Source organism: Larimichthys crocea, chromosome XII (assembly GCF_000972845.2).
Source record: "Larimichthys crocea isolate SSNF chromosome XII, L_crocea_2.0, whole genome shotgun sequence".
Lineage (NCBI taxonomy): Eukaryota > Metazoa > Chordata > Actinopteri > Sciaenidae > Larimichthys > Larimichthys crocea.
Window position 1 is genome coordinate 810,222 of NC_040022.1, and position 13,981 is coordinate 824,202.

Here is a 13,981-nt window from a genome sequence, read left to right on the forward strand (position 1 = left end):
ACAAACACCCCAGTATGTCTCGTACGACAAGAACAACTTTGTGACCACCACCTTTCAGATTTTGTCGTCTAAAAAGAGATCCAGACAAAATGGATATATGAAAAATACGATGTGGTTCGGACACACTCACATCTGTATATTATTGGTGTTTTATACTAACCAAACAGATTGTGGGTTTTTGATATCTGATAGTTTAAAGAACTACATCTTCATCTTTTTCTTTATATAGATGGCATTGTGTTCTCTGGTGGACAATCCATGTGATAATGTCATAGTTTCTAAGTTTCATATATGCAAATATATACTGAGAGTATATCTGCAATAACTTTAAACTGGTGGCTATATGGACAGTCAGACTTCAGTAGGAATAAATCAGAAATGAAAAAATGAACGTAATGAGCATAAGAAAGCCAGAAGAAAGAAAGGAGACAGACAACATGTGTCAGGAATAAAAAAAAATCTTGTATTTTTTAATTGACAGGGAAACATCCTTCAGGACAACGGTTGGTCATCACACAATAATCAGCAACGATACAATGTAGAGAGTCCGACTGTGTGTCGAGCCTTTAAACACCTCCCCTGTCCCCTCCCTTCTCCCTCTGTTACAGGGAATAATGGAGGGCTTATTATTGCAGACACGTTGGCTCTCCTCTGACAGACAGAACACACCTCCTACCCTCCTTGTAAGGCTTGGGGGGTTCGGGGGTGGGGGGTGCCTGGGTCAATTACCGAAGGGTTAAAAGAAAGAAAGTAAGAAAGAAAAACACAAGGCTTCTGATTCATCAAAGTCGAGTTCTGTCACAGTTTGAACTTCCTGGAGTCTCGGTGGTGTTGCGTCGCCACTTGAGGAGCGTGATCGGCTTCACTGCGAAAGGCCAGACCAGCTCAGCATCAAACGAGAAAACCCAACTATCTTCACCTGTCTGTCAAAGAGCATCAGGGCTGAGGCTACTCCTACATAAAATATACATCAGTTAATTAGTTTCACCGATACCAGAGTTCTACCATGTTTAGAGTATCAGGAGGAAAAGTGAAAAAAGGTTCACCTCAACATTAAATAACATTGGTTCTGAACAAAATAGAACCAACTAGGTTTCCATTTCTCTCTATAAAACTGTATAAAGAGGAGCTCTGTCCTCATACAGTAAATAACCACCCAGTATTGCATTGGACAATAAAGAATAGGGTCATTTAATCAGTATTTTATCAGATACCAATTAATCAAAGCCCAGTGCAATTAGGTAGTCAATCTACAAATGGAAACATCTGAAAATGTAAATATCAAAATCTCTAAAACATCCAGAGGATTCTTTCCCAAAAGCTTTTTTTTTTTCTTAAATCAGTACATGCAATAGTCAAAACTGTTTCCTCAAAAACAGGATTTAAATACTGAGATCCAAAGATCTGTAAATCGTAAGAACAATTATGCAGTCACTCTACCAAACTGTGTCGATTAATATGGCAATATGTTGTAGATCGGGGTCGTCTGCACTGAGTCAAATAAGAGTGAGACAGAAAGAGGCTGTCTTCAGACAACTTAAAACCTCCCGTTGCTGACAATCTGTGCAGGAAGAGGACATGTAAAACAGGACAAAGCAGTTGCACAATAACAGTGTGTTCGAGCACGTACTGTATCAAAATTATTTTAAACCAGGGGGGACGACCAACTGTGCCATGTACAGGAGGGAGGACAACATCCAACATCAGATGTGCTTCTGCATGTCAGAACTGGAAGAAGAGTGCTTTAAGAGAAAAAGATGAACAAGCCAAGAAGCTGCGTTCATCAGCAGCAACATTTTTCAAACTGTGATTTCGAGCTTTTCATTCCGTATCCGACTTTGTCTTAGTTATTTTTGCCTCATCGTCACCTGGACTTCTAATACCTAATGATGACAACCAATCACAGGGCGGCGCTGTAGCACGCAAAGGTCACATGTGTTGACCTGTGGCAAAAATGAAGCTAACAGACAAGTTTATTATTGTTTTTTTTTTTCCTCTTTCATGTTTTATCTCACAATTTTGCCCCCTACATGCATACTGCTCGGGAGACGTAAAGATGATGAGAGCACTGAAGGAAAATGATAATCTGATGATAATCTGCACCTTCTTCTTTCCACCACTAACATGTTTAAAAAGGGTTTCTGCAGGTATCGGCACTCTCTTACAGCTAGTCATAGTTTGATGTAAGGCCAACTTTGTATCTGTAAAAATTTACAAAAACAATATTATTCTTTAATGCCCACATATTAATAAAATCCAAGGCTTTACTTGTTGCCGAACTGGTTTAATACTATTAAATTAACAGTATTTAATACTATTTTCACCGACCTCCAGAGACCCTTTGTCACCCAGTGAATCAATGACAAATACTAAATCAAATTTGGTCGACAATACCCGTCAAGGTAGATCCAATTTTCCATTGCAAGTAAGAAGTACTGGTTCTGTGGTGATAATGGTACAGCATTAAAGCACTTTGGTTTTCACTCATATTACTGAGGAGTTGTGCATTTGACATGCTGATCGGAAAAAATAAAATAAAATAAATAAAGACGCCGTCCCAGCCAGCTGCCTTTTAAAAGGGAGAATCAGTAGTAGCTTGACAAGCATGCTTCACGTGTACCTGCTCCAAACCGGACTGTGCACAAGGCAGAATAAAATACATATTGTGCTGTGTCGGAATAAAAGGTATGGCTTGGTAAGAAAACATTCAGCCTATGGAAGATGAATGCTTCATTTAACAGAAGTGATCACTTGTTTTATAATGTGTGGTGGGCTTAAAATAAAATTGAGGAGCGGTAAATGGGTTATTAAGTCCTCAGCAGAGATGCATGTCACTCTTCAGGCTTACAGTAACACTAGAGGGTGGGCCTGAGCTCTTAGAGAAATCTACACTACCTGCTTCCAGCCACACCCATGCCACCACAGCCACATGCAGGGGGCAAGTACCTATAGTACCATAAACACTAGCAATAGAAATACTCTCGATCATCATATAAAAATGGGTTTATATCATATATAGAAGTTCTACAGTATGTACGAACACAAGAATGTGGTTGTTTTATGCGGTGTAGATGTTACTATATTTTTTTTTCACAAGTATATATTATTATTGCACTCTGGCTACACATATTTAGTAAGTTAGTTAGTTTGGTTGTCTTTAGATGTACAGAACACGAAGTGGTGTCAGAGCTGATCCAGCTTGAACAGCTGTAGAAGACGGGCTCAGTGATGGCAGGTTGTAGTTAATACTGGATTTTGTTCATACTGTATATTTAGCTGTTTGAAAGTTGTTATTTTATGATTATCCAGACAAATAAATTGAGGTGCAGTAGATTTTAGATCTAGATCTGAATTTGCGGCGAGACATCACACAGGTTTAGCCAGTAGTCTCAACAGGTTTACACAAAATCATAAACTGCACTCTCTGCAGGTGTGGGAAAAACACCTTAAAAATTATTATTTTTTTTGGCTTGCATCACTGAGCCCACTTCTTAGGACTGTTATTATAGACATCAAATACATAGAAATCTGAGACAAAGCTACAGAAACACGTCACACCCCTGTTCTCGTCTTTCTCCTTTTCAAAATAGAAAAATAAAATCCCGCTCCTCAATCTCAGCTAGCCTGTTTGAGAGGAGGGCCGGTCTCCTTCGCCCGCTCTCTCCGTTTTTCAAAAGAAACATACATTCACAAGAGGACAACAGAGGAAAAAACAAGCAACTTGAAATTCAAATTTTGTGTGCAAAAAACATTTTAGATCTCTATAAAAATATGTGCATATGGATAGAGCTATTTTTAATCTCACCAAATACAGTATTTTCCTTTATTTACACTGCACAGATACACAGATAAACGTACACTACAGCTCTGCCCTGCTCCCCCTCTCTGACGCTGCAGGCGTAAGAATAACATGGCCAACTTCCATGACAACAGATTTGACAATACTCGCACATAGGAAAAAACGCAGACACGCTCACTCACACACACACTTCTGCTCGGATCAATGTGATCGAGGAGCAGAGGAGGGGCAAGCAGAACTTCTGTAGAAAACCTGAAGTTGCATATCCCACAATTCCCCCCACGCTCGCATTTCACAAACCGCTTCCTGTAAAAGGGTCAGAGGTCATCAGCCAGACGCTGCTTCCTGATTGGCTCGCGTGGGTGGGGACAGCGTGTCAAAAAAACTTTGGCTACGGAGTTAGGTGGCTTTAGTCCTGGTGTGTGTTGTCAGTTTAAGTCCTAAGCACACCATGTACAGTGGGTACTGTTTGACTGGTACAGCCTCAGTGGATCTGCTGTCCTTCAAGCTGGGATTAGGAAAATGGATCCAATGTCTGTTCCTCTAGGACGGGACTGTACCAGCGTCTCTCTGGAAAGAATAATTAATGTCTTTTCAGTATTCAGCTTAACAAAATCAAAACAAACAAAAAAAAAAATCTCTCTCCCAGTAAACTTCCTTTCTCTCATTTTCTCCCCAGCACCAATCTCTGCTGAGGTCAGCCAAGGCCCCTCGACTCCAACTTCAGAGATTTTGGACCAATTAATTCACTTCCTGAAGGCAATGCTCGATGTTCATTGGGCGGTCCTCCTATTCTTTGCACTGAACCCCGCACCGCTTCCCAGTCTGTTGTCGAAAGGGGAAGAGCATGTGGCTGAATCAGCGTCTGATAGGCCGGCAGACAGGCCGCTCATGTATCTGGACTGTGGTTGGTCGAAGGTGAACTGGGGCAGGGGGATGTATTCCCCTGTGAGAGGGGAGTGCCTCGCGGCGGTGGGGGAGCGGGAGTGTGTCTGAGAGAAAGGCATTGTGTTGGGGAGGAGAGGCGCGTGGGGCTGGATGAAGATGTTTGGGCTGATCGGGATGTGTGGGGGTGTGGGTGTGGACGCGTGCGGTGGGGTGTACGCCTGGGTGTGTGTCGGCGAGTGTGCTTGCAGAGGTACGTGGATGGGTGTGAGCACGGTGTGCATCGGGGAGTGCATTTGTGCGCGCATGTGTGACTCCGCCGAGACGTCTTGGGTGTTCGGCTGTGTGTGTGGGGTCAAGTCATAGGACGGTGTCCTGCGTCTCAGCATCATACTGCAATCGGCCAGCTTTGGGGGTGAGGCAATTTCAGGGTGTTCCCTCTCTGAGGGCGGGTGGATGGATATACAAGGTGGACTCATCTTCTTCTTTCTGTGCCCGCCTCCGAATGACTGCACCCTCACAGGAAATGCCTGACCACCTTTTTCTGAGCGGTGGGCTTCACGTGTGAAGTGTGGGTCGTCACTGGTGACAGCCTGTGGGAGACAGACCTCGATAGAATGGCGCCGCTGGTCGTCAGAGTAACTAGCAGACAACGATGGCGGCTTGTCCAGGAAGCCCTGGTTGTCGATGCTTAAACCCTTTCTGAAGTCACGCTCCTTCAATCCGACCCCAAGCAGACTGAGCGCGCTCCTCGAGGAGGAAGGCGGCAGCGGAGGAAGAGGGGAGGAGGTGGAGTCCAGAGAGAGCGGGGTGCAGTAGGGGGAGAGGGAGTGGCTGCGGCCGGCCTTCCCCCTGCACTCCTGCCCTCCTCCCTCCTCGTCTCTCCACCTGTGGCAGGCAGAGCTGGTGATGTGATACACCTCCTCGTCCGCGGGGTCGCAGAAGGACGCAGCAGAGGGCGGTCTGGGTCTCCGGAGACTGGGAGGGCGCAGGGGGAGACGCGGGGAGGGAGGCGGTGGAAGGAGAAGCGAGGGAGAGGATGGCGGAGGAGGGAGGGGAGAGTGGGATGACAGTAGAGAGGGCAAAGGAGACGGTGGTGGGAGTGGGAAGGCGGTGGGGGAGCAGGGTGGGAGAGAGAGGGCTGAGGGCGAGGAGGGAGGAGGAGGCGGCAGGGGAGACGGTGAGGAGGTATGAGGAGAGAGAGGAGAAGGGGAGGGAGGAGGCAGATGGATGGGGTTGGGCCTCTTCTGTTGCTCACAACCCTGGGACTCCACTGAATCCAGTTTAACTGCCACCTGCAACATAAAAACACAGCGTACACTTTTCATGAATAAATCTGAATTAAAATTGTAATGTAAGCATGCAGGCAGCTGAATCGGGGTCTCTCACCTGTCTGCGCAGGGCCCGTGGAGAGGGGCTCGGTGTTGGAGGGGCGATGCGGGGCAGAGTGAGGGTGGGAGGTGATCGGGGATGAACCGGGGAAATGTCTGGAACCTGCAGCAGCGTGCGACTGTCACATGGCTGGGAGTGGACCGACGTCACTGAGCCTGAACGGACAAACGTGAAGCGTTTGAATCACGCGTGACACAATCACATGTACAAACTCTCAATGCAAGACTAGAGTTGTTCCGATACCGGTATCAGAAATACAATACAGGGGCAAGCAAGTGAGTCTATGCACCAACCCTGCAGGGGTTACCTTACTCTGACTGCGGCTTTCCCTGATGATGCCTATGGATCTGACACAAACCAAGAAAGGCAACAAGATCTAGCCAATCAGAGTCAGATTAGGGCAGCTCATGTGCATATATTGTAGTTGTATTGGAGTATCGGTTGTATCGGAATATCTCTAATGCAAACACATGCATTTTCCCCAGAAAAGACATGCATATTTAGGCATACATATCATACTCACTATTTCCTATCACTCTGGGCTCATTATATTTGAGCAATGCAAAATCACTAACACTTTATTTTGATAGAATATTTGGATTTGGGAGAATTTATTTAAATTTATTTACAATTGCTTCAAATTTCCTATCAAAATAAAATGTTCAAATGAATAAGAAAATGAGCACATGTACAGTAGTAGGCTTCTCATCAAAACAGAAACATTATCAGGAAAGTGGCAGCACCGAGCTGATGGTCAGGGATAGAGTCGTATAATAGAAGATTCTGCATTAGATCCTGGTTACGTTAACAGTTCCATGTGACTAGTCCTACCAGAGAGAGAGCCCGATAACATCAGGGCCACTTAAGTGGATCATGAAGTCTGAACTCATACAAGTGTGAGTGCAACTGCATCGAAAGTTCAATCTGTGCTGGATTACTGCTGTGAGATAAGTGTAACCAGGGTCTTAGGCATTCTGCACACACAGGTCCAGTCCACCTGTGAGTTCAGACGTGATCGCAGCAGAAAGGGTTAAAAACATCGCAGCAAAGTCGGAGTTAGAGTTCATTTTCAGTCGGTACTTTCAGGCCAAGCTGTAAAGCCATTTTACATCGACAGAAGCAAAGAATAGAGAAAGCACCACAGCCGTGATGATGATGATAGATTTGTTTTTATGTTTACAGTTTTTTCCGACTTTGCAGCTTGGCCATTAAGTTAACCGTCATTCTCATTGAGTATTCAGCCATTCCACAGCTGAGCAGATGAGCCTGTGTGAAGGTTGCGGAGGTTCACATGTATCAGCTCATCCACTACAGTCAGTACCTTGGGACAGAGCTGGGCCTGTCCACAGCCTGGCCACAACATGCCATTAGAATCTGACTGCAGATAAAACAGTGCTTGTCAGTGCTTAGAATAGTTTTCTCACAAAGTTTATCCTGCCGTTAAGTTGTCCTGTGTCTTGTTCTGACCTTGCCGGCGTCTAACTGCTATTTCGTAAAAGTGTTTTAGAAAAAAACGACATCATGAAGACAAAAGAACAAGCTAAACTAATCAGTATAAGGTTAGTTAACGATGCAGTAAAGGATACAAGAAATGACTCGAACTCCTTCAGCTTCCCAGCAGCAGTGAGATCAGTGAACATTTCACTAGACTACTAGATAGTTAAATCTGATGCATGCATGGTGGAATAATCTTAGTCCGTGTGAAGTTTATTGAAAAAAGATTAGCAACTGTGTCTGTTAACATCATTAGATAAGAGCACCAAACCTCCATGCTGAGCTCATGTCTAATATTTAAATGCAGAGCAGACAAATTACCTGAATGCTGGTGATGGGGACTGTGAACTACCTCCTCCAAAGGGTAGGGGGCGCTGGCAGGCCGTACAGGACGGAACATGTAGCTGTCGTTAGGCAGAGAGTGCATCCTGGATACAGACATCTTTCTTGGAGACAGCAGGTCCTGGTCGCCGTACTGCACCTCTTCCTCCTACAGGGGGAGACAGAGACCACACAGCTCCTAGCACTGACTCTGTTTACACTGTTAGTCAAGTTTGACTGACTGATAAGTAAAGCTATGTCCTTTCTACCTGTCCAGGTGAATGTGGACATGGCCCGACATAGGTCCCTCCCACAGAACTGTTGCTGGAGGTTGTGCTTAATTTGCGTTGCCTCTCCATAGCCATTTCCAAGGCGATCTCTGCATCCATCTCTGCATCCTCTTTAGCCTCCTGCAAAAGAAACACGTATTTTACAGTGAACGGCAAAACTATAATAAGACAGTAACCAAAACATGTGGATCTACACAGTATGAGCCTTTGTAGTTAGTGTACCTTGTTGCTTTCCTCTAGATGTTTCATCAGAACGGCCACTACCACATTGACCAGCACAAACTGGGCCATGAGCACAAAGGTGACAAAGTAAATTGGAGAGACCAAAGGCAGGTAGGTGAGACAGTGCTGGTCCTCTGGTTGACAATCTCTTAACGTGTCCTTAAAAGACACAGAGAAAGATTCAGGAGTTAGAGCGGAGAGAGAAAGGGAACAGACTCACACATCACCAGTTATTACAGGTGGATATGCTCAGTTGAACAACTGTCAGTCAAATACTCCAGAGATGTTACAAAAGCTTCGGAATCAGAACTGTTTAGAAAGCGTGGTTATATGATACAGAGACACATCGGGACCTTTAAAAAGCTCTATATTTGAATTTGAGGAGAAACAAGGACAGCGGGAATGATGTAGGGCAGCGGCGCATGTGTTGAAATTGTAGCTGATGTAACACTCCACTTTATGCAGTGCAGGTCAGCATGTGTAGAGCTGATCTAACAATAACTGAACAGCTACTCCGATGTGGGGCATCTGCAGCTTGCTAAATGTAAGTGATGACAAAACAACATTTGGAAAATATGAATTTTTAAACTTGAAAGATCTCAACTCACAGAAAGTTTGGACAGAAAGTTTACGTAACAAGGGGAAATAAGGACATTTCTGTAAAACAATGTGCCTTGAAATAAATAAAACTCTGACAACCCTCACCATCCACCACTCCTCCCAAATTATACTTCTGTTACCCAGTATCACTCCCACTGGGTCATTCTTTCCAATAATTCCTCTATGTGTTTGTCTCGCCTAAGACAATAAGGAATAATTATAAAATGTTTAAGAATATTATTTTAATGAGAATAAATGAACTATCTAAGGATGATTATATAATACATTACAATTTTTAAATGAGTAAAGGTCAAGACGTGAAAGCGTTGCTCAGCTCTAAGCCACTTCATTATTTCATAATTGGTTTTAGAGGTCATTGCTCCGTCTGTGGTTATGAGATAATATAGGCATCATTTATGTGTGTGTATGTGTAGGTATGTGTAGGTGTAGGTATGTGTAGGTGTGTGTGTGTTCATACTTTCATAATCCCATTCCAGTTGTCTCCGGTCGACACTCGAAACAGTGTGAGGAAGGCCATCCCAAAGTTCTTGAAGGTTGCGTGACGACTCAGACCCTCACATGGGTTGTTGTCATTGCAGTCTAAGTTAACACACAAACATAGACTGACATTAACTAACATTACATTACACTATAGACATGGTGGCTGGAAACAAAAGCAATAATAAGGGGTGAAAGTGTGTATAAATGATCATATAAGTGTCAGAAAGTCGGTGAAAGCAGTGTGCAGCCAACAGCTGCTAAGCAAGCGTCTCCACGGACCTGACAGAGCAGAGGAGATTCTAAACAGACAAAGTCTCTATCAATCTCGGGGTCAATTTGATGGAAAAAGCCCTCAGGAGCCTGTTAACAGAATCATAACAGCAACCAGAAGATACCCTTATTTGTTTTCCAAGCCCCGGTCACATTAGCAGGAAGCTAGAGAGAAAGTCCTCGGAGGATTATGCAGCTTGTTTTTTTTTTTTTTATTCTAAGGATCAACCAGCAGCAGAAAAAATGAGATGTTTTCACAATGAGTGTGTAGCTCAGGAGCTGAATAAATGGAATAACTTTCCAGAATAATAAATGGGATCAAACTTTACTCATAAAGCCTCTTTTCATGCACTTCAGTCTTGCATGAAAAGAGGAGAAACAATAATAATAGCATAGATTTTATAGAGTACAATGAAGCCAGTGTGATTAGGTATTTCAATGTGTGTCTCCAGTAAAATAACGTCTACTCCCCGAGTCTGAGTCATGGACATTAGCTTTGGGAGATGGGTGATTTGATTTAGATTCAAACTAAAACACATTCAATGTCATCTATGCTCAGCTTGAATCCAAAGATGTGACTATTATCATTTAAACCAGCCCCCGCCTTTCATATTTCCCTGGCTAATGACCTTCCTCTTATCTGCTTAGCCTTCTGCAGATGCCCCAGTCGCAGAGTTCAGACTCCCAGAGTGCCACGGTGCAGTATCACTTATGTCTTCGGTCTCCCAAACAAAGATCAGATCTTACAAAGTCTTTGTTCCTTTCTGAGGGAAGAACGATTTCATTTAAGCTAGTAATTGGTGGACAGTTATTTTCACAACACTGTGTGGAGTGCGCACCCACACCAATCCCCAAAAAGCTTGCTTTGTATTCTTTGTCAGCTTACACATAATAGAAAAAAAAAGTGAAGATCACTTAATGAAAACCTTTCGTGTGAAATACACAGCATTACAATCAGGAAAGATGCGTGTTTGAAATGTTGTTTAACGTCCACAATGTGCATACCGCAATCTTCATTTGTGACTGGGGAAGAAATTGATTCAGCACAATATTGTCGCATTCCTACGGCATGGCACGGCTTGGCCCAACACACTTTTGGCTTTTGATTTGAGGATACTATTCCAACGTCTTCCCCATCATCTTCTTGCATGCATCTTGTACCCCTTAGATATAAGTGTGATTATTTAGCTGATGGCCAAAATGACGGCAGGTGAAACTGAAACTTAAATGCAACATAAACTCCAAGGAACAATGGAGAACATCTACTTCCACAGGCGAACGAACAGAAAAATCTGACTGAATTTGCAGTCACAGTGTCACATAAGTGATAATTGTAGTTGATGAATCAGTGTCTACAGTGTTTCCACGCAAAGACGGACCATGTATCAGGTGCTATCCACAACCTTTAATAGCGGAATACTTTAAAAAAGCGAGTAGAGTTAAGCCGAGCCGCATCATGTAGTGAAAACGTGGCAAACGAGTCATTAACATGACTGGGGATCTTAAGTAACAGTAATGTTTCCTGATCCTCACTAAGCTGCAATGTTCTTCATCAAACTTCTCTACAAGCCTGTACCACAATATGAATTGCTTCCTCCAGCTTTGTGAGTTTTAAATGAGAATTTAAATTGAGGCACCAGCAGGAAAAAAGAAAAGGCATTCAGCATGTCCCAAATCTTTTGTCAGCAGCTTGACAAAAGCAAAAAAAAATAAAATAAATCATAGCACAAAATGGAGACAGATTTTTACTTTAAAAAACTGTAAAACAGACATCCATTCGTTTTCCCAACGAGTCGAGTGGAAGAATAATAACATCTCACAGAAAAGGAACCTCTTTATCACAAAGTTGTTTTCATATTGTCCCCCCGAGATGCCTTTCTTCTTCTTTTTTTATTTTTATTTTATTTTGCTAATCCTCTTCCCGAACACATTGCTGCGCTCTCAGAGAAAACGAGTTGGATGGAGCGGGCCTATTGAGGAAGGAAGCATGTAAATAAATGTGATCATGCAAATGTGATCTCTTCTTGTTGGAAACAGGCCTCTGATATACGAGCGGTGGAGACACACACAGACAGAGTGAGGATTCAGAGCAGACGGCTCAGGCAGGGAAATTCGCTGTAAGTCGTGACTGTTGTAGTAATTGATTGGATTCAAAAACCTCTTTTCTGCTGAAGATTGTCGACCAGGGTACATGTGTGTGTGTGTGTGTGTGTGTATGTGCGTGCCCATAGTGTGACTGACCCAGTTTGCCAAAGAGCTCCACTCCCAGCGCAGCATAGATGAAGAAGAGCAGCATGAAGAGGAGACCAAGATTTCCCACCTGGAAGCGACACACCAAACACTACAGTGTAAATATTGCTTGTTTAAAGCTGCAGGGTATAGTACATATTATAGATGTATTGTATTTATTCCATCTCACACTAACTTAGCCATGCATTATACATGGAAAGAGCATATTTTTTGCTTTATGAGATACCAGGCTGACGTATTAAAAACCAGACCCAATACAACCGTGTTATACAAGTTATATTTAACTTAAAGTATAAGTTATACACAGCAGAGCTGTTGTGTAAATTAGTCAGCTGCCTGCAGGACGTTGCTTTTATTTATGCTCTCTGTGTTTTGCCTGTAGGAAATGACTGAAAGCTTTGGTATTTCCCATCAAAATCTCAGTTATCGGCTACAGCTTTCTACGCAGTATGCTGAGAGATCTGCAGGTGAACCCGGAGTGCTATAAAAAAAAAAAAGTCATCATGAATGGCTTCAGCACAGACCCTGTGAACTTTACAACTAACACCTGCATCACACTGTCAGAAAGTTCCCAGCATGTTGTCTTCTATTCCAGTGCTTGAAATCTGTTCTTGTGCACTCCGCGCCCCTGATGGTTATATGTGTACTCCTGACATTTAGAAAAACAGCAGAACAATGGAGTCTGTCGCTGTATGTGCATCTTAGTCTTTGGTGCAGCTGCTCTTTGCCTCGGAGAAATGCGGCAGGTAGCAGGAGAGAGGCCTGAGATACTCCCACAACATCCGTGGATATACTTTGGCTGGGTAGAAAAAAAGCAGATGGAAGTCGGCTGTACAGTCTAACTCTTTAAGATGCAGTGCAGCGATGAAGGTCGCTGTATGAATCTCTAATTTAACTGATTTCTTTGAAGCCTCCCTGTCCTCAGCTGCACCACACGTCGGAGCACATTAGTAACAAAACAGATCATTACGACATTACGGCTGTTGAGAGCGGTCAATTATTTTTTAATAGTTGCTCAATAATGGGGTTTTGTTCCTTTTGTGTTTTTTGTGATAGCAACAAATGCCGCCCTGTGTGATGTGTGTGGAATTTATTGTCAAACATATTTGGTAAAAGAATCACGCACAGACAGGCAGGAGAGGGAACGTACAAAATGAGATATTTTAGGGTCAGAACATATTCTTTAATGTGGACGGACATGACTCGTTAAATATTCATCAACGAGCATAAATCTTTCAGAGAGCTGTCTGAAGCTCCATATTTACCCTATATTCATAAATAAAACAAAAAATAAAATCACTGTGTGGTGTTTTGAGACAGCAGACCGTCTGTGTTTACCTGTGGCAGCGCTTGCATAACCGTATCCAGCAGAGCTCTCATCCCCGTGGCCATCTTCAGAAGTTTGAGCACTGCAGAGAGACAGAGGAGCCGTGTTTACCTGCCTGTTGTTGTTGCCGTTTTCAGTTGGCCCCGTTTGCTGCAGAACTTACAGAGGCGCAAGGACGCACTGAGATTTGTACCGTGGTTATTTCTAGAAGCCAGCATCTGTGCCGTAATACTTTTAATGCTGAATTTACAAGAACAATGCAATAAAAAACTTGAAAGTTTAAAGTTCTTCACGTTATAAATAACAGACAGTGTATCATGTGTCTGTCTGAAGTGTGCGTGCTGTTACCTCGTGCTATTCTGAGTACTCTCATGATTCGGATGATGGTAGGATTTATGGGCAGTGCTGCGCTCATTTTCAGCTCCTCCAAGGTGATGCCCATGATGGACAGCGCCACTATAGCTATATCCAGCTGATTCCACCTGAACACACGAAGAAACACAGTGCAGTGTTTTATTCAGTATTACAAAGTGCATGAGACTTCACCACCTAATCCCTTGACCTCGACTGTTCAAGGGATTAACAATCAATGGACCCTTCCCAAGTCCAGACCCTTTTTCCAATAACAGT

The 13,981-nt window shown here is 43.3% G+C and overlaps 1 protein-coding gene across 5 annotated transcripts in view; it reads right to left on the reverse strand.

Moving 5' to 3' along the window:
* Nucleotides 1-447: 447 nt before the first annotated feature.
* The window catches only part of cacna1ha (calcium channel, voltage-dependent, T type, alpha 1H subunit a), a 147,177-nt gene continuing 133,643 nt past the window's right edge, over nucleotides 448-13,981 (reverse strand). For 4 of the 5 annotated variants that reach the window (XM_027285433.1, XM_019262858.2, XM_019262856.2 and 1 more), the window contains 9 exons: nucleotides 13,700-13,833; nucleotides 13,363-13,433; nucleotides 12,016-12,094; nucleotides 9,482-9,603; nucleotides 8,404-8,562; nucleotides 8,161-8,301; nucleotides 7,892-8,060; nucleotides 6,074-6,231; nucleotides 448-5,979 (listed from right to left, as the gene is read on the reverse strand). In XM_027285433.1, coding sequence (XP_027141234.1) covers nucleotides 4,573-5,979; nucleotides 6,074-6,231; nucleotides 7,892-8,060; nucleotides 8,161-8,301; nucleotides 8,404-8,562; nucleotides 9,482-9,603; nucleotides 12,016-12,094; nucleotides 13,363-13,433; nucleotides 13,700-13,833 — 2,440 coding nt within the window. In that variant the 3' untranslated portion in view covers nucleotides 448-4,572. Of the gene's footprint in view, nucleotides 5,980-6,073; nucleotides 6,232-7,397; nucleotides 7,455-7,891; nucleotides 8,061-8,160; nucleotides 8,302-8,403; nucleotides 8,563-9,481; nucleotides 9,604-12,015; nucleotides 12,095-13,362; nucleotides 13,434-13,699; nucleotides 13,834-13,981 lie in introns of those variants that run through there. The other variant, XM_019262859.2, reaches the window with a different exon arrangement.